Genomic DNA, 21135 nt, shown 5'->3' with positions numbered 1-21135 from the left:
CTGAATTGCTGAGCTACAGCGTAAAACTTTTTCTCACTCTTTCAGCTGTCCCGATTTTGGGGGCGGGGCTAAAACAGAGACGAGCTGATGTATACGATGTATACGTATCCTCATTTCATCTGTGGCGATTCGGCACAATTGCCTCTTCCTTATTGATAATACCTCGGGCCCATTTCTACCACTACACCACACAGTTAGCCATCAAGCTATGCAGACAACCCGAAAAGATACATTTTCCTTGAAGTGTTGTAGGTTTTGTGTTATTTGGGCTATAATGTCTCTGCTATGTGCATGCATGAACGGCGGTCGTAGCAAGATAGCAGCGAAACAGTGATGTTGTGGCTAACTACACCTGAATGTGGCTAGGAGATTTTTATACTGTTTAGCCACATTGGCTAAAAGGTTTCATAGTCCAGTGCAAACATTGAACGTCACCAAGCTATTCAGTTGTAAAAAGTCCCAGCAGCCTTTTTTATTATAACTTTTTATGTTAAAGTAATCTAACCGAACTACAGGTATAGTATTCTAAAGTGTAACATACATTGAAAACAAATCTTAATGAGAACATTTTTGAGGTCCTTCTGACCACTTCTAGTAGAGTTGTTTTTTGCGACATTATTCCAAAATGCTTTCATTTGCTGCAAACTACGATGTCAACAAAGCATCCTCGCCAGAAGTAAAAACTGGGTCATTCCGCCGTAGAGCTCCCCCTACAATTCAAAGCGCCATTTACTTACTTTTCATCCATTTTCAACATCACTTGTCCTCATTATCGTCGCCTGTCAAGTGCAGGGCACATATAGAGAAACATCTTTCACACTTGTATTGTATTATATATTGACACACCTTTGGATAATTTAGAGCCTTCCATAATGTTTTCGGAGGCAGGAAAAAGCTGGCGTACCTGCCCCCAAAAAAAAAAAAAAAAAAAAAACTCTGAACAGCAACACAAGATGAGGTATCCTAGCTAGACCACCTATATTATAGGGCAGTAAAGTAGGTAATCTGGGGTTGCTATGACAACAGGAGAGAATGGTATCCTCATTATAAAGGTGTAGCATTAGTAACATTGAGGCTGTTCTTTTTAAGTCAATAGCAGCAGTCTGTGTGTCCAGTGTGTGTGTGTGTGCTCACACACAATTGAACTCAAACTTAATCACGATGGAAGTCACTATACGTATTTATGGATCATTAGCGCTGAGCAGTGATACATCAAGGCAGGATGGAATATATTTATCTGCGCAATTTATGCGATGTCCAACACTATAAAAATAAAACCACTGCTGTGGATTGAGGTGCAGACAAACCTTGGTACTCATTATAATATAATGACGAAAATGTAGCTGCGGGCTGGAATATCAGACTAGGAGTGGGTGGTAGAAAGGATTGCATTTGCATATAATGGAGGTGGATGCTTAGTTACTTGTTAGTATTGTCCTCACTGTATAAACTGAAGGCAAGGCCCCTTGTGTTCAATATACGTGTGACAGCAGAGTGTACTGCATTCCATCTTGGAACAGAGCAGCCACATGCTGCTTCACCACGTCTCCAGACAAAGATGATATCTACTCACATGCCTGTTCTGTTAACATTCCCACTAAATCGTATTTTATGAGCCTTTGTGGGTTAAATGATTTCAGGCTTTTCCTAACAGTTCTTCAGGGGTATTATTTGTTTTAGAATGGGATTAAATGCTCTGGTGGGCTCTGGCCCGCGGGTTTTTCTTAAAGTGTTATTTTCAAGCATCCTCCGTCTTCTACTTCCATCTCAATTCCTCAACCGCCCTCTCTCCAAATTGGCGTCTTTGTCCGTCTACGCCTTCTCATCGTCACTATTAACCTGTCGGCTTTCAGACCAGCTTGGGGCTTGGGGGTTGGCCTTAGCAACCGCCCATCAACACATCCAAGCAGCAAAAAATTCCACTGCACCCCCTCTGACTGCCTCATTAGTGGTGCTGGATTGGCTGAAAATAGAGCTCAGTTGAGGTAGTCTGTGCTGTGAAGCAAAGAGTTGAATTCGGGGGCAATCTTTAGATGTCATCCTACACAAGTGCTGTTGTTATGTTTTAGATCAGCAGCTCAGCTCATTTAGCTGGTTCGCTCTTGTTTTTCTAGGAAAGTTTAATTACTATATGCAAATGAAAAATGGAGAAAAAAAAAAAAAAGCTAGCTTGGGTTTTGGTGGGGTGTGGGGAAAACAACAACGGAGAGCGACACAAAAGACATTTGCACAACTGGCATGAAGCGCAAAGAGAAACAGATCCTCCTCCCCAAACGGGATTCAGTCGAGCCAAGACAGCCAAGCCAATTATCAGGAATTGCCAAAACCTGCCCGGTGGCACTGACTCACTGGAGCAAGGCAGTTGGACTCGCAATGCCTGATGACTTACGCAAGCAAGACTTTTACACAGAGATCCCGCAAAATGGGCGCATCTGAGTTCTGACCGAAGATACTGAATTCATATGCTTGTGCCTTTTACACACACCTTAGCAAATGCGTCAACTAGGTGCACTCTCACACGGCAACAAACTTCACACCGCTGTCTCGGCATTGCGGAAGACACAGCGTAACACATCATCTCTTTAGCACTGCTACCAAAAGGGGGACAATTTTTCATGGCGTCATGCTGTTGAATTTTGAGATTTAAAAAAAAAAAAAAAAATCACATCTCATACTGTGTCTTTTTTCACACGCTATTACATTTTCGAGCATGTCCCATTGGGAATCAATCAGAGGGGTCGTGATGCTGTCAATAGCAGTGGTCACGTCTTGTTACACATTCCCTGTGAGCATCTTTTCATAAAAACATCACCGGCTTTTTTTTGACTCAACTGGCTACGGTTTCCTTAACAACCAGCAGAAAATTCCAGTGAGGTACAACGGCTGACACAAAAGTCAAGGTTTGACATTCAACTTTAACTGCGAGTGGCAATAAACAGATTGAAACCGTCCATTTTTTTTTTTTTTTTTTTTTTTTAAAGAATTTTCCAAGGTGCTACTTATTGTGAAGTGAGTTGAGTTCATTGCCACCATACAGCGTTAGCATTTCAAGTCTGATTGTTTTTATTTTATCAGTATTCAGGCCTTGGAGGGAAAAGTTGTGACAGGGTATAAAGTAGTTAGTTGAACAGAAACAACTACAAAACTTAACTGTTGTTGCAAAGAAAAAAACTAGCAAGGGTAAAATGTGAATTTCACGTTTTATTTGTAGTCGAAAGAAGAGCTGCCAAAACGAGACCATTTTAATTCAAAACAGCTTGTGTAACCAGATGCTGTTTTTTTGTTTTGTTTTTTTTAATCATTTTTCGGATCAAATCTTTCCCCACCCATCTGCGTGGACACTTTAAGAGTGGTTTATGTTGTGTCAAGTAAATAAAGAGTCCTAATAAATCTGTATAAGTGCAAGTGATTGGCGGCCATCTGCAGGTATTATTTAGAAGTAGAACAGAAGACTAATAAACAAAACAAAGGCAACAAAGGTGTGTGATGCGTGTTTTCGGCTAACCTGCACTCATTTGACACGCTCGCTCGTCCACAAAGGCTCAGCTCAGATCAATTTTCTTCGGTCGATATGATTGATTTTTTTTTTTCTCCCCCCTAAACTAAAACACGCATACAAATAACTCATTAACAAAAGAGAATCCTGCCAACACATTGAAAGACACAAGCCCTTTTATCATTCGTAATTACCATCAGGACTTTCTGATGGGATTTAGCACAATAAAATAGGAACAACACAGTTCTTTCACTCCAAAAATCCATCCATTTTGTATGCTGCTTGTCCTCAGGGTCACGGGTGTGAGCTGGAGAATATCCCATCTGATCTGAGGCAATTGGCAGGGTACACTCTGGACTGGTTGGCAGCCAAACACATTCTGTCGCTCTAAAATTAATTCATACATCAATAGTTGCAAAGATTTGGTCACCTAAGCCAAAATATATGCTTCTCAACTCATTAGTTTGCATTAGAACCATGGGATTTGTCCCAGTAATTCACATGGAAAATATTGATACAATGAACTACAGTAGTTAAACTAAATAAAGAAAGCGGATTACATTAGATTTTTTTTTTTTTTTTTTTTAGGTTCAGAAACTGGTGGAAGTTTTTTCTTAAAACGTCATAGCTATGAATTACAACGCATGGTAAAATCTGTACTAGGCAAGCTTTATAGGTCATAATATAAAAAAATATGAAAATATCTCAAAAAGCTGTTGTGCTAGAAAAAAATGTAAGGCCTGTTTTTTTTTTTTAATAAATCAGCGTCAAAAATATCTATAGGGACACATAAAGTTCTGATTGAGATGAGCTGTTGACCAGTGTTATTGAAGAGCCTCTCTCAGTAGTCTGACATGTTGGTCCAGCTCGCATGAAGACTCAGCCAATAACCAATTAGGATGGCAATCCATTCCATCAAGCCACAGCGGTGGTCGATAACGCAGAAGAGCATTTGACGAAACGGAATCCCTCTGTCTCTTACGCTTGTCAATAAAAGGGCCATTTGTGCAAAATGTGTTGTGTCAACCCGAATGTGCTCTGCAGCTTCAAGGCTGACCCTGATGGAAAGAGAAGAATGACATGTCATGACAAAGCAGGGCGACATTTAAAGCAGGGCAGGCGGAACCTTTGTGTGCTTTTAATATCCAGTCCATAAAAAAAAAATTAAAAAAACCTTCTTGTATTATCGCTGAAGCATTTCATTTGTGGCCTATTTAGTGGTTGCGAAGGAGGCGAGTAAGTGTCGAGCTTCCACGATGAGACGCAAACATGCGCAAGGTCGCACGCAGGCCAATGTGAAGACCCGCTTTCGTCTTGAGTGGTGGTCTCTTAAGCGAGACAAACAAACAAACCGAATTCCGTGTGACATTTCAGCCTGCCGAATGCGTGCAACCTTTTCTTCTCTGAAACTCTTTTATGTTGGGTTGAAATAGGATTAGAGTTTGCTTTTGGACAACGTGGCATTGTATTTGTTGCATTAGGCAAGGGTGTTTATCTCCACTTCCTTTGAGCGAGATCACAACGGGGACGATGGCGACTTTGCATTGAGAGCACCGCATGGCGCAGTTTTTTCTTTTCATTTATATTTAATGTTGGGTAAGGAAATAAAGGAAAATCTGAGTGCCAGGACTGGAGCTACTGCACGAATCCATTTCTGCCCATGGCAATTTGCTGTCACTCATCTGTCTAGTTCTGTAAATTGGTAGCAAAAGGGCAAAAAAGAACAAAAAATGGAAATGACCAAAATGATCCTAAAACTGTCACTTCAAATCAAAATGGCTGACTTTCTGTGTCTACTCGAACAACCCATCCATTTTTGATGCCACTTGGTCTCATTGGGCTGTGGGTGAGCTGGAGCCTTTTTCAGATGACTTTTGGCAAAAAGTGACATACTGTATATCCTGGACTGGTCACCAGCCCAGCACGTCATATACACTGAAAAAATGAAGTTGAATTTACTCACTTATATTTCGTCAGGCGGTTGCACAAAATGAAATAATCTGGATCCAGGTACATGTTTTAAGTAGATGTATAGTCTACTTAAAAAAATGTATCTGGATTCAGATGATTATATTTCATGCGACCACTTAAAGAAATAAAATTGAGTAAACAATGCACAGCATTTTTTGTCAGTGTAGATTATACTGTGAACACAAGGACCAGAGTAGTTAGCGGGCCTGTTCTAAAAATAGCTCAGGGCAGAATGATTTTCAATAAGAATCTAATATAATTGTGTTGTTGTTGGTTTGTTTTTTTTCTTTAATAAAACGATTTAATACAGGATTATTTTTCAAGGTCCTCTTCCCACGTGTTTTTACAAGCAATAAATTCAACTGTATTGAAATTAACATCAGATTTATTCTACATGAATGATTTGGTTTTATAGGTAAAGTTTACAATCCTACTAAAATAAGAGCAACAGATTACAACAATAATCCAAACAAATATGGAGCTTTATCAGTCCAACTGTAGCCTTTGCAAAATGAAAATTGTACTCTACGACATTGCGATGTCAATTTGAATTCGATTCATTGTTCAGCTCATTTCCTTGGAAGGTTGTGCAATCCTTTGAAAATGTCACCGCTTCCCCCGTACTCCAAAATCATGCACGTTAGGTTCTTTGAAGGCTCTAAATTGTCCCGAAGTGTGAGTGTGATTGGCTGTTTGTTTACATGTGCCCAGCAATTGGCTGGTGACAAGCCCAGTCTCGGTCAACTAGGACAGGCTCCGGCTCACCCCGACAATGAGGACAAGCGCTACAGAAAACGGATGGATAAGCATTTTTCTCAGCAGGAAAAAAAAAGAAGGTGTTTGCTATTGGGGAGGATTGGCGACAAGACGTACGGCCATTATTTGAGGCTTCTCTACCCTGACGTGTGATGATGAATGTTCTGCCGCCCTCTACCTTGGCACACGTGAGCCCTGACAAGCCAGCTCACCTGCTGCCCTGTCACTTTGCCAAGCTGTCTGTACTGGTGGCGCTTCGGGACGCTCACGCATCATGCAAGCTTGTTATTATTCCTCGGGATGTGCACTGCCTCCGTTCAGCTTGCCCGTCACCGTTCGGATGCTGGCAGCTGCATTTGGCTGTGTGACAGCCTGGCCGATTTTATTTATAGGTACAGCCAGCAAGACGAAGAGGCTGGATTTGCTCCCGGGCACTGTTTGTCCATAATTTTCCTCGTCCATTAAAGTCAGATTAGATAAGCGCGTCGGTAACTGCCACGTTGGAACGAGGTGGACGCGCATTTGGTGGGAACTGGCAATCACGTCTTCATTTCCTCCATGAAGAAAAGAAAAATTGAAATCAAATATGCAATCAATCAGTCATATTAGTGAGTTTGTTTAAAAAAAAAAAAAGTGATTTATATCAACCAGTGCATTAAAACACCTGGCCATGGGAACTAAGATTCAAAGGAGAACAACGGTGTAAAACACAATCGCTGATTATACAATCTTCATTAGGGAGCAAATGCAACAAAAGTAGATTGAACCACAGCTACCACAAAATCATTAAGGTTCCTATTCTGACATGAAGCAGCAGTCTCAAGTAAGACCAAATTGAGTCCCTCACACGTTTCTGTGCTTTATAACATTTTGTGTTTGCGGCATGTTTGTTCTGTGTGGATAGTAATGTTAGTCTTACAATTTCTGAGGCAGTTGATGTTCACATTGCTATTGTTCTGTAAGAAAGCCAAGTATTCTTGATGCAAGATTGTTTGCATATACTCTTCAGTACGTTTTTATTTTCATTTTTAAAGTCTCTCGTGTCAAACTCTCAGACGTCTTTGCCTATATCTGTAAACTTCTCCTGTGGTCAGTTGCTTAAATAAAGCTGCCATAAAGTATTCTGGGTAATACATCTCCTGTCCTTCGGTAAAGCTTGACCAGGAGTAACCTTTGCTATTTTTGGAATTCGAATGACCCTTCCTTCAAGTACTTCCGGGTCACTTCACTCTGATAGGAAAGTTCCCGAGCAGAAACGATAATCCGAAGAGGCCTCGTGTTTTTTTTCTCATCTTTGATTCTCGCTACTTCACGCATCTTACCGCAAGAAGTCATTCACAATCAAGAGGTTTCTAGCTTGAAAACCAGAAATAACTCCTCTACATTTGAGTATGCTTGGATTCAAGTCACGACTAGGAAGGAACAGACAAGGACCATGAACCTGTTGATCTAACCATTGACCTCACTCACCTTAAGAACCGCGGAAAGCACTCAGAATAAACAGGGTACTGGATCTGACACGGCACCCGACAGGCGTCACCAACAGGGTGCCCGAGGACCACATGAGTAGCCCGTGGGCCTGATCTAATGGCTCACCACTGACGGGACATTGTGATTTTCCAGGTACGTTGAATCACGACCCAGAAAGTTTAAACATCGGCCTTGAGTTTCTACGGGCCAAAACAAAACTGAGCGTCGTCATGCCAACATGATCATACATTACGTGATCATTATTTCACTTCTAACCTGGCAGAAGGTTCAGTCGTGCGCGGCGCCACACACAACATTTGGCTTATGTCCCACGTTCCCCATCACGCTTCATGAATATAAATGCATCATTTGGAAATGATTTATGAGCCACGTGCTAATGACATGAATATTTTAAACGTGAATTCATTTAATGCATGAATGTCGCACAAGTGTACGTGCACACATGACCACACGCCATAGTGAATAATTGTTCACACTTGCATTTCAATGTGATTGCAGTCATGTATCATACGGCAGATTGTTTTCAAGATTAACGTCAGATAATGGAAAATAAAAACTAGTCATCTTGGCTTGGAAAAGTTAATTTGTTTAAATTTGACTGTTCCTTCTTAAATCTGGATTTGAGTCAAGTGATATTACAGCTTTTAAGTCCATTTTTCTGACGGAAAAAAAAGAGGACTGTAGTTGTGATCTTAAATTGGTCTTACGACACAAGTCTTACTTGTTAAGAAAGTTGTATTCTTATGAGAATGAAGTCTGACATTACATTTTAGTGTAGTCTGAGAAATTTCCAGAAAAAGTCCGCTTTTTCAATAGTCAGATTTTTCAAGAACAGAGATGGATTTATTTTTTTACAGAAATCTAACAACTGTCAGATTTTTTTCAAGTCCATTTTTTTCCATAAAACATCACAAGTTGACTCTTTTTAAAAAAAAATACATTCGGGTTTTTTTTGTATAAAACGAAAAGGTAAATGTGTGAGAAACAATTAGATTTTTTTTAATGTCGTTTTTCTTTGCTTTGTTTTTTAAGTGGTTTTACAAGAATGAAGTCAGATTGCTTTCAAGTATAGTCAGATTATGCGAGACCTTTAAAATTTTACTTTTTCTCATGACATTTGGACTCTATTCATGTAATATGACTTCTTATTAGCATTTTTCTGATCTAAAACAAACAGAGCAGTGGATACAATGCAAACCAAATCGGAGGTTGGAGTATGGTGTGGGCATCATCATCATCATCATCATCATCATCATCATCATCATCCACACTGAATTGAAGTGCAGATTTTCATCCCATTCAACCTGAATGACTGACATTTCATAAGTGGGGGTGCCTACCTGAGGTAACGAAGCGCTTCTATGGTTTCGGTCTCCGCTTCAGCTGAGCTGTGATTCATCTTGTCCATCTGTTTGTCACCCAGTAGAACTGGTAAAAAGACAATCAAGAAGGAGCCGCGCCTCTACCAAAAGAACCCTGGATGCTCTTGTGCTTAACACACATACACACACATACACACGCACACACACGCACACACAAAACAGTCAGTTTTCACAATGGATGGCTCGGATGCAGATGGCCCTCGTCAGTCTCCTGTCTCGTCCCCACTGCGCGGCACTAAAGCAGCGCACTCACTCAAAGAGCTGTGGCCAATTAAGAAACGGGAGAGGAAACGCTAGCCGGCGGATTGGCTCAGGCGGCCACCATCAGAGCTACCCCCCACCCCACCCCACTTCTCCCACCACCGCCCTTCCTCAAATTCACACACATTTGTGCGCACTCCTCAACGGCCAGAGCATCCCTTGATGTGGAATGTAGACCAGGCGTCACAGCGGGGAGACTTGCAAACATTTCACACGAGGCTGATAAATTTAGTCTTGTACCAAAACAAAACGGGGGCGTGCATACATTTCCCATCAGATGTTGCCTGTGTTGTCCAGCTGGATGATACTACATCCCAACAAATCGATTGTCTAATACTAGCATAATTGCCTCGGCCCTAGGTCATTTTTAATTTCCTGTTACAATGCAAATGTTAAAAATTGTGCTTTTTGTTTGTCTGTGTCCAGTCATCCGAATCATGGTAACTCACAGAGGTTGAATCGAGGCAACTGGTCTCTTGTTTGTTTTTTCTTAATTTCTGAAACCGTTTAAAAATGACTTAGATTCGTGATTCTCTCCGAGTGTAGTGCGAGTACTACTAGGTGTACGAGGGCTCCCTCTTGTGGTGCGTAAATGAATCACTGCCAGTACAGTACAGTTCAAGTGTCTTTGACTTAATTCAATACATTTGTATTTCATCTTTAAGCACTGTTTTTAAACATTTAGATACACATTTCATTTGTATGAACAATTTATGAACCATTTCAATTGAGTCACTTAAAAGCAAAATTCTTAAATGTTTGCTTACATTTCGACTACATTTTAACTTTATTCTCAAATGTTGGTTTTTCATCAGGGTTCGTTCAAGGATGCAAAAGAGCCACTGTGAACAAAGGGTTAATTAGGAACAATTATAAGGGCATTGAAATGGAATCTTAGCATATTACCAATGAGGTAGGGGCTCACAGAAGTGTAGAAAATATTACAATAAAATGGTATTTCTCTGGGGTGAACATCCTAATATTTTTGAAGAAAAACAATTCAGTGACCCTTGTCATATTGTACAGTAAGGTTGGGGGCCGCTTGAATGCAGGTCAACTGCAAATTAAATGACGTGCATAACGTCACAAAACATTCATTATTGGACAGTTTTTGAGAGAGAAAAAAATATCATTGGAGGGCAATATGCCAGTAAAGCATCAATTAATATATAAAAAGTCTTCAGCGCTGTCACGAAACTAAAATAGTAAAGAAATGAACGGTATGTGTTGGTCACCATGCAAATAAGGAGAACGTGCAAACAAGGAGAATTTAATCCAGATGATCACACATTAATTTGATAAATGGCTTGAATGCTTGTCATAGGGATGTAACCATATCCAAACGTCACGGCACGATATATTATGAACCTCACCATTTGTTCCTATTGGCTTAGCAATACAAAGTATCATGGCTTACAGAGTTTAGTTCATTTACAATGTTTTGTTCGGCTGAAGCAGCGAAAAGTCATGAGTTTTTTTTATGGAGATGTGCTGATTTTAACATCATAAAGATGACTATATCGTAGCAATTTTAATATCCGATATCGCCGTTAGCATTACAACCGTAACCTGTCCCAGTAAGAGACTATTTTTTGTGCAAAAAAAAAAAAAAGTACAGTACAGGAAGAACAGCATTACAAAGTAATGATATGGAACCACTAGAGGGCAGAAGAGAATCTAAAATAATCTCCCGTTTATCCATCAAAAGAAGTATCGAATTTACTTTTCAAACGTGTACATTCACTGCACATGATTAGTTGAACTAAAATATATTGTATTTGCGAGAGGGAAAAAAATAGGCCAGTTCACCACTTTGTAATCATGTGCAACCGACAAATACCTTTTCTCTCTTATAAGTATAATCACTGTCCAATGAAGAGCACGCGCCTCCTTTTCCAAAACGCAACATGTGATTTTTCAGATAAAATTCACACAATTTTGGAGATACATGCGCTTGCATAATAGATATTTTCATGAGATAAAATCATAATGTCACCTTGACTGTAAGCCGATTTGAGTTCTTCAAAATAACTTTGTTCAAAAATGCATTGACAACAAATCAGCCAAGGAGGGGTTAAAATTAGTTTTTATTGTTATTTAATAGAGCAGGGTGGGGGAGTGAATCCAAATAAACAAATATCTCCTCTTACGTCATTTTCTTTTCAGTGTGGGTTAGGCCACATATTTCCCCCTAAAACAAACGGAATGGTGTTCATTTCAAACAGTGATGAAGTCGTCGTTTGCATCCACAAGATATGATCTGCTGCTTTTTTGCCTTTCGGGAATGTAGAGACAATCGGGGATGTTTCCGAAGTGGATTTTAGTCCATGGGAGCTGAAGTCCAAAGTGAAACCAGGAAATGTTGACGCTTTTCCCCATTAAGGGACAGTTAAATTTGTCCAAGGAGTGTACTAAATAATGAAGAAATATGATCCATCCATCCAATCCTTTTCTGTACCGCGTGTGCTTCGGGTCGCAGGTGGGCTGGAGCCTATCCCAGCTGACTTTTTGCAAGAAGCAGGCCCATGACTGGTTGCCATCCAATCACATGGTACATATACACAAACAAATATTCACACATATGGAAAATCTAGTCTTCAATACACCTAATATGCATGTTTTTGGAATGGAAAGGCCAGAGACGAGATTTGAACCCGAACCTCAGAAGCGTGAAGCAGACTTGCTGGCCACTAGGCTCCCATGCTGCCAAAATACCATCCGACAAATGTTGATTATCAATGTTTTGGGGGGCTTTTCATGAGAGTCTGAGGTATATGTCCAGTTCCCCTGAACCTCATTAGCATAATCTGACGGTGAAACTTTGAATTCACAAGCAACCTGGCTACACTTTCATGGGCTATTAAATTAGCAACAGGTTGGAGGCGCAGCTCGGTTGTTAAGGAGCTAAACACCCAGCACAGTGGGAGTTCTTGTTTGAAGTACAATCTTCCCCAGCAAAAGCTCCGTCAAGAACCTGACGCAGTCATGTTAAGAAGACTTCCCGGGGGGGGGTGCTGTTTGCATCACTACATTCTGAAAGCCGTCCGGCTTTTTAACGGACGAGCGGAGGAGATCCATTTGTGCGCATGTCTTAACTAATAACATGACCCTATAAATAAACCCAGAGACAATTGTGTCTAGAGAAGAAAACAATGCACCACAACCTAAAGGACTAAAAGCAAAAACAAAACAAAAAAAGTATGTCACAAAATGACATTCCTGACAATCCCCCTCCAGTTTTAGCATGACATCATGTGTTTACTCCAGAGAGGGTTCAAATAAACTCCAAACCTTCTAGCAGAAGGGATTTTATTTGGGCTCCACTAGTTCTTTGGAAGTTGTTCTGTCCCTCAACGATAGTCCTCAAAACATTACAAAAGGCTCCATAACTTTACAATATTCAGTGAAACGTTTTTCTCTTTATTCTTACTCTTCTAAATATTTAAAAGTCGGCTACGATGTGGAAACCAGCAGATGTAAAACCACCTTCAACAGTAACATGAGCCCGTATAATTCCAACCTCGGCGTGAGGCAACTTCCAAAACGTTGGAGGAGCACAATATTTGGAAAAACAAAAAACGAACACAGACAAGAATCCTAACATTTAGCCATACAAAAGAATCCGACACACGCTGGCTTCTCTGGTACACTCGCTGGAGGTCGGAGAGAAGGGGCAGTCTGTGTGCACTTTTACAGTCCTTTTTTTTTTTTTCATATTCATTTTTGCAAAGCTGAAGTCATTTCTCCATTGATCCTTGAAGATCAAACAATCCCTGCGACGAGATCTTCAATTCAGACACCGCACCGGACCTCCCGGAGAAGGGCAAAGGCGCGTATTCTGTCGTGTCTAATAATAATAATCATTTTCATATCTTTTCCCTGTCTAATCCATAGACAGAGGAGTTTGGGGATTCTGTGGTGACTCCCCACTCCAAGATGGTTGACCAAAAGAGAAGTTTGAACCAAAAGATAGATTGAACCCAAACAGTACTGGACACAATCCTCGTATCCCAGACTTGGGGAATGGGCTCTCGTTGCGAAAATGGAGGAATATCTCCATCTCAAGACAAAACACAAGGAGGCAGATTAACCTCCCTGCATCATGTTCATAGAAAGGATTAGAATGATAACGTTATAGATGGGTGGGTGCATAATGGCTATCATAGATATTACGAGGGGGGGTTGGGGGGAATAAGAATAGGAATGGGAGGGTGGGGTGGATGGGGCGGTATTATTTCCACGTGTTGGCCGCCTGGGAGATGGAGCGGGAGGGGATCATGTCCAGCAGGTACTCCCGCTGGCGCTCCACAGAGGAGGTGGTCTTGTGGGCGGACAAGCTGGGGTTCACGTAGGCCATAGTCATGCCTGCCAGGACATAAAATGGTTAACAAACGTACCCCATCTGTTTGGACATGCAGGATGATGGTCACGATGAAGGGATGGAGTTATGTTGTCCACGGGAAGGAGAATGGAGTCCGTTTTATCCAATGTGAGCAACATTACTTTTTGGGAACCACGTGATTCGCAACAACGCGCACACTGATCGTAACAACGTGGTCGATTAGCCGAATACAACCACCACTGACCGGCGGCATATATTGGGCGGGTTATGCTAACATTAAACATGACTCCCCGTAAAGTGATGTCACGTTCAAGTGGGGTTTAACAAAAAATACAAAGGACTATTAAGGAGAAATTCAGAGCAAGGTCAAGAACATAGACCGACAGGGCTTTCTAGACCATATATACCACTATATTTCTATTCAAGTTTAAGGAACAAATGTAGAGTAGCAGTTGAAATTTCCCTCACAGGATGAACAAATCTATTAATTATTTCAATTTATTGTAATATTTCTTTAGAAATTGTTTTAATTTAGTTTATTTCATTCAAAACAATGTTGGGGAAAAACATTGGGGAGAAGAGGACCAGAATGGGAAAAGTGAGATGAAGTAGGGGGGGGGGGGGGTAACGCAATATTGCATCATCAATGTTCGCCTACAAAAACATGCCAGAGGAAGTCGTTCCCTCCCTAGAGTGTCATCTACCTGCGTTGCTGCTGCTCTTCCTCCAGGCAGTCACATTGCCCTGGTTACTGTTGCTGCCACCGGCGCTGACCTTCACCCCCTGCTGGAGTGGGCGCGCCGCCCCGTGCTTACCTGGCCTACTGCTCAACGCTGCCGCTGTCACTGCGCTCTGCAGCTGCGAGGAGGCGGAGGCGGAGGTGAATGACTGGTGCCGAAACGGCAGTGACACGCTCAACACGCCTGTCTGCTAGGTGGCACTTACTTGCTTAATGGCAGAGTGATGCCCCGTCACAGATCTGTGTGGCATGGCAGCCCGGACCTGCTTGTACTGGTGAGACACCAACACCTCGCTTTTGGACAGCGATGGAGAGGACGAGGTGGTTTTGGAGACGGGCGTGGCCGAGGAGGTGGTGGCCTGCTGGAGGATGCGTTGTTCGATCTCCTGCTCCTGCTGCAGAGCCTTGACGAAGGCCGCCTTCAGCCGGCTGGTGTGCTCGGCCTTGAGGGCCTTCTTCTGATTGGACGACATGCACTGGTTACACAGGATGGTCCCGGCCTTCTCCTTCCTCCAGCGGGAGGTGAAATCGGTTTTACACTGGATGCAGGTGTACGGCTCTTTGGGAATGGAGCTGGACATGCCGGCTGTTGGACCTAGATTGCCTGTGGACGGCGAAGCAGGGGGACTCATTACAACGCTTTACAAACACCTCAAAGTCAGTAACAGAATGAAAGGTTGACCCACCTCTGCCGAGCATGTCCAGGAGTTTTTGCACCACTTCCTCCAACCCCAACAAGTAGATGAACTCATTATTGGCGGCGGAAGGCAGGAAGTTGAACTCGGGCGCAGGAGGTTTGGGCGGCGGAATCTCCAGCAACGTCTTTTCCAGCTGCTTGCGAAGCGCGAGCTTGGCGGCGGCCTGGCGGCTGGCAGGTGAATCGTTGATGCCAGAGTTGGGCGACGCTGAAGAGCACTTAATGCCCGTTGGAGACGCCTGGACACAATAGCAGAACCCAAATGAGTGACAACGCATTCACAATGTTCTTCTCAAAGCAACGAGAGATGGAACCAAACCAACGTTTCCACCGATTCACACACAGTTGAACCTCAAATCAAATGTCCAAATGGTCATGAGAATTTGTCCGGGAAAAAAAACGTGTGTACATGTATCAACAGTAGGGGTCTCAAATTCACAGTCTAGGGTCCATTTGCAGGATGATATTTTCCAGCAGCCAACTTGACATCAAAGTTTAAAAGGCCTCGGACACACCGATCCGACATGGGCCCTCAGAAAGTCAGTACGAGCTGTCTGTTTGGTGTGTCGCGCAACGTCGTAGAGTCTGAGCCGTTGTCTGGGGGGCGTGTTCGACCGACTCAACATGTAGAATCGGTCGGGCTGTCGTGACAAATGACCACTGTGATCATTATATCCCATGGGGAAAATGGTTTCAACCTTAAGAGGCGCCACTAAAAAATTGGCTGTATTCTCACCTGTGGGATGTTGACCAATATATTACTGTTGGCCACATTAGCCACCCGAATGAGGCCCTGCTGAATGATCCTCTGTCCCTGGACCTGGACGTTGGGCACGGATGCCCGCGGAGCCAGCAGCAGCGGAGGAGGGCCCGAGCCGCCGTGCTGCTGCTGCTGCTGCTGACGCAGGCTGGCGATCTGCTGGGGAGTCACAGTAACAGGCTGATTGCAGCCAAATGCAGAAGCAGACAAAACCCAAAAGGACACAAGAGCCGGAGACGTGAGTGGCGTTGGCACATTAAAGGCTGGACATCTGACGTTGAAGAATCTCGGGACTAACCTGGGCTCCTCGGACCAGTGGGGGCATGGTGGTCTGAGAGCTGTGCTTGGACGGGACGTGTTGACCACCCCGCACCAGGGGCGGAGGGATCACCGTGCCTGAGCTGCGACCCGTTACCTGTCAACATACATTATATTCTACTTGGCGTGTGCACCACTAATGAACACGTGTCACATGATACAATACAATTAAGATTGAATTGATTAGTCGAGTGCACTACTCTGCGTCAATGTTGATAACTTGAGGTTGACTAATCGTTAAATTGTTTTGGTGGGTCTGTCTGCTAATTACAACCACATTTAGCATAACGGTGAGTTGTATTTCTAACCTTTTTTTTTTTTTTTTTTTTTTTTTAAATCAATGGCATGACTAATTAATCATCTTGGACTCATCTTTCATCACATCAACGTCGACTACAATAACTTAAGTGGTTCATCCCCGACTCCACAATTTGAGGCCCATCTCAGTAGAACAATGGCGTGGTGTGTACCTGGAGGGGTCCTTTGCTTGATGTAATGCTACCTCTCACCAGTGGAGGAGGAGTCGCCACAGAGCCAGATGCCTTGGAAAGGAAATAAATTGAAATTCTGTCATACAAACTAACAATCCTGCATGACTCCTACAGATTCTCATCAGTGCAGCCTCTGTTAATGTCTCATAATTCATTAAGACACGGATCACCCAATGAACTGATCTGACTGTCTGTCAAAATGCTGGCATCAGCTGACCCACAACACAAGCCTCCAGGGCTTTATCGAGAGGCAAAATAGCTCAGCAGATAACGCCAACATCAGACATTCATCTCCTGACCCAATAGGAACTTAACATCCCTTTTCCATTTTAGTTTTACCTTCTGAGCTGTGCTCTCCTTCTGGATCTGGCTCTGTCGTAGCTTCTTAAGCAGCACCAACTTGGCTTCTTGGAGTCGTAACTCTTCTTTGAGCTGTTTGATGATTTGCTCTCGCTCCTCGGGAGAACTCTTCTGCATAAGACAAGAGGAAAAGATCAATTCAATATGCTACTATTCCTATTCTATACAGACCTTGAAAACTAGTGCCGCAGTTTTCCCACCATCAGTTTTTCTGTGTCCGTCTTGGTAAAGCAGTGGCCGTTCATGACGGGACTGGATGGCTCGTTGTCGGACAGCACAATCACGTCATCGGGTGATGGCGGCTGGCGCTCTCTCTTGATTTCGCTGAAGGGAAGACAGGGTGCAGGAATTAAATGTTTAGGAATCCCACTTTGACTGAATTACTGCACTATTTCAGTCTAAGAAAAATATGCCAACCGAACAAATGCCATAAACGTAGAACGTAGCTATTTTAGTTTGACTTTTTGTAAGACGTTCTGAAAGACAGAAGAGACAAAATGGCCGCCCCAAGGTGGCAAAAATTGAGTGGATTTTTCTGCTTAAGTAATACATCATATTGCCCTGCTTCAACTAGTGGGCCTGCATAGAACATATTCTTGAAAAAAATATGTTTGGGTTGACTTTCCCTTTAAGCAGAAACACTCACAGTGTCTGACTATTTTTCGCCAGTGTCAGCAAGTATTTCAGTGTCATGACGGATGTTTTTGTTTCCATTCCTATCATCTTGATGGGATATTAAGCAGGAGACGGTACTGTCCGACTTTCTGTGACCACAGGGCCTGGACTTGGATTTTCTGTGACTTCTATCCAGCATTTGAGTGTCATCTAAGCTCATTCAGTGCTCAAATGGAATGACAAATGTAGAATGCCATGTTAGCTTCTCAGAATAGCTGAGAGCTAGTGATGGAATACCAGCTGCCACTTGATGGCCAGGTGTTGTGTTATAGTATAATGTTTAACATTACATTAGTGTCTGTTTTCATTTTACACAGTACATGTAAAGCTAGAGTTGTTTTATTGTGCGTAATATCAGAATGGAAGAATGTTAAACTGGTATTTTGAAAACACTCCCTCAGCTAAAGAAGAAAGTTTGGGCTCCAAATGAAAAGATAACTCAAAATTTAAATCGGAACAAACCTTGTTATTGAGCATTGTAACAAAGCAGATTATGCTCAACTTTGAGGGTCCACAGTCACAGCACCTGTAGTTTTGATCAACTTCCACTAGGAGGGGGTATATAATTAGCGTTTTGGTCACCCTCTCAATGTGGTGAAAATGTGCTCTGAGGAACACAGGAGGACAAGAACCGGGAGATCAATAAGAGAGTAATGGCGGCAGAGGGAGCGAACGAGAGAATAACAAAGGCTCGTCTCGACCAAACAGCAACATGGAAGCACGCAGGTCTTCTGTCTCCCTTCTGATTTAGATGTCGACAAAAAGTCAACGTCGGAAGGAAACCTGGCTGAAGATGACTTGAGTGACGTCGAGGTTTGGTTCTAAAAGAATTACGCACCCACACTGGAAAGACTGATTCCGAACGTGTCAAGGCTTAGGCCTGGTTCACCACGGAGAACCTCGAGGCCTCACCTCCTCCTTTCCTACCTCTGTGGCCTAGTCGGACAGGGAGAGCCTGGGCCTCGGCTCTCCCCTCCCTCCCAGCTGCCGATGCCAAAGTCACAAGTTGAGCCGAGCGGAGGTCCGCTGGAGACACGGCAGAGGGTGACAGTGATGGGGGGAGGGGAATACATGGCCAGGAGCCAACCTATTGTGTACACTCTCTCACTCAGTCACTCAACCAGTCGCTACTTGGCGCACCCCTCCCCCAACGCTACTTGTTCATCTTTTATACTCCCAACTCGCTCACTTCGCACTTTAGTGCACATTTCTGTCTTCACATGCGCGTGGCTGCTAAACCGCCGTCTACCAAACACCCCTCAGCAGGACAGCATCACAGGAAGCTGCATACTGTACAGAAACTAAACATACTCAACACAGCAGGCATGAATCAAAAACGATATATGCAACTCCTTGAAATCTTTCAAGAGTTTTAAAAAGATGCCCATCTCACTCAGGTACTTGTAAAATTGAAAGGACGCGTCTTGCTGAGAGTTTGTCCTCCTGCAGCTCAAGGGTGCAGCTGTGTACGTTCCATATATGCCGTTACATTTTTAATTGTCAAACACAAGTGCTATTACAGGGGACAAATGGCAAAGGGGGACTAGTTCTAGGCTTTCAAGGTTGTCGCTGACACTCAGTCGCGAAGCGCTCCCACATCAGGTTGGTTATGTAAGGTCCACGTAAGGTTTCTGTATGCCTCGGCTTTACAACTCAACGCCACACTATAAGCACGGCTCAATCAGTAATACTTTGCAGCGACAACGTATGCTCTACATGAAGCTTTAGCGTCGGCAAAGAGAAGAAACAAAATGTGTGTGTGTGTGTGGGGGGGGGGGGGTAGGTAAAAGGTTGAAACTCCAAAGTAGCAAGCAAACTAAAGGTTCCTCATGGAAATACTCAGATTTCCCATAACACCAATCGATTCATATTGAACAGTTTTGTATGCGCTGCGTAGTGACTAATTAGACATACGCTGAGGCCGGTTCAAAGGTGACAAACTGAGCTGAGTCAGCTCACGGTTTCCACTTCAACTGCCATCGCGTCGCCACACGCATTCATCTTTCATCACATAACATCAGGCATTCGTCGGCCTGGTCATGTGACACACCCACCATTCCTCCAGGCCCCTCCCTCGTCCAACTGCTCCTTCCAATGCAGAAACCATGGCAACGGCCAGTTGGAACCAGTTTGTGACACATAGTCTTCATTTTGTCTGAGGAGCAAGGCAAAGCTCAGGTGCTGCCGTGGGAGAAAATGGAGCCTGGGCCCCCCCCCAGTGTGGCATCAAACTTTCCCCCCGCCCTCAAAATGAGGGGCAGGCCTCATACGCAGCCGCCCTGCGACTTCCTGTTCGGCGCTCGCTTGAGTTCGAGAGGAACCTGAAACTCCAGTGGACAGCTCTGTGCAACAAGGCATTGAGCTTGAACGCAAAGACACTAAAAATAACTTTATAGGCAAACTCCTCCCCCGTGAGGAAGACGGATCAATGTGCTTGCCTGCCACATCACAAGTGCGACCAGGAAACGCTCATGTGTTCTTTGCACCTTTACCCTCACTTAGCTTGAAAGCTGATTATAGAAGTACTCGGATGAAAAGGATTTAGTGTGGACAACGCTGAGCCTTAATGTGCAGGAAGAAATGTTTTGGTATCGCTATCATACCCATGTAAGGTGGCAGGCAAAAGCATGGCACCATAGAACATGAAGGAAAATACGGTGCTCACCTTTTGGATGTGCTCATATCAACAGGCTCGTCCCCGGTCTGCACCTCCACCTTGATGGTGGCCTTCACCTCCCCAGTCTTTAGGATGTTGGCTGACAACTTTGCTGACGGCTCACTCTTTAGTGCGACGCCCTCCGCTTCGGCACCGTCCTGGTCCAAGGGGTTTATCTCAGCCTCCCCTTTCTCCAGCTTGACCCGTTTGGAGTCCATGTCTCCTGTGCTGTCCCTCTCCATGGCCCTCTTCTGGCTGCGCGTTTGACGCACCGCCTCCTCTGACATGGCTGCTCTCAACCTGGAGAAAATGGGAAAGGAAACTCAGTGACACGGAAAACCATTGTCATGATAAGCAAACAAAATGCTAAGCCTCAAGCCGTAATTACAGTAAGTACAGAAACGGCACATTCATCATGAATTCATGATAACTTCACCTCCTTTTTTGACTTAGAAATGGCAAGTCCCTCATCCCTCAACAACTGTAAGCAAGACATCAAAGCATATCATAGCACTCCGCGGATACAATGTAAATAATATGACCCCTAGGGGCTGTGAGTGTTATGGGATGGCGCTGGAGCAATCTGATTGGACGCTCAATAGGTACTCTGTTTCATTGATTCCATGACATCACTGTCACATCAATGCCCCCCCCACCCCCCCCCCCCACATGATCTCGCCTTTGATCTCATTGTGGAACATGTCAAGTATTAATTGAATAATTCGCCAATCGCCAACAAA

General features: G+C 43.4%; 2 protein-coding genes across 3 annotated transcripts in view; both read right to left on the bottom strand.

The window, feature by feature from the left end:
* yjefn3 (YjeF N-terminal domain containing 3) overlaps window positions 1-9371 on the bottom strand; it is a 36435-nt gene extending 27064 nt beyond the window's left edge. Inside the window, exon 1 of the mRNA XM_086048369.1 lies at window positions 9055-9371. Within this exon, the coding sequence (XP_085904495.1) occupies window positions 9055-9122 (68 nt within the window). The 5' untranslated portion in view covers window positions 9123-9371. The remainder of the gene's footprint in view (window positions 1-9054) is intronic.
* Window positions 9372-11425: 2054 nt separating this feature from the next.
* Window positions 11426-20926, bottom strand: gatad2ab (GATA zinc finger domain containing 2Ab). Of its 2 annotated transcripts, none has more exons than XM_086047880.1 (11): window positions 20832-20926; window positions 20405-20695; window positions 17265-17388; window positions 17044-17175; window positions 16684-16755; window positions 16194-16310; window positions 15872-16075; window positions 15125-15374; window positions 14645-15042; window positions 14404-14557; window positions 11426-13722 (listed from the first exon to the last, which is right to left on the bottom strand). In XM_086047880.1, the coding sequence occupies exons 1-11, from the start codon at window positions 20864-20866 to the stop codon at window positions 13589-13591; spliced, it is 1911 nt and encodes a 636-aa protein (XP_085904006.1). In that variant the 5' UTR covers window positions 20867-20926; the 3' UTR covers window positions 11426-13588. The 2 variants fall into 2 exon arrangements, with proteins under 2 accessions (XP_085904006.1, XP_085904007.1); XM_086047881.1 differs by having other exon boundaries at window positions 15872-16054; window positions 20832-20925.
* Window positions 20927-21135: the final 209 nt, after the last annotated feature.

Source organism: Filicampus tigris, chromosome 12 (genome assembly GCF_054856515.1).
Source record: "Filicampus tigris isolate MCC_2025a chromosome 12, RoL_Ftig_1.0, whole genome shotgun sequence".
In the NCBI taxonomy this organism is placed as follows: Eukaryota; Metazoa; Chordata; class Actinopteri; order Syngnathiformes; family Syngnathidae; genus Filicampus; species Filicampus tigris.
The sequence above is the reverse complement of the archived record's forward strand: the minus strand, read 5'-3'. Positions and strand labels throughout refer to the sequence as shown.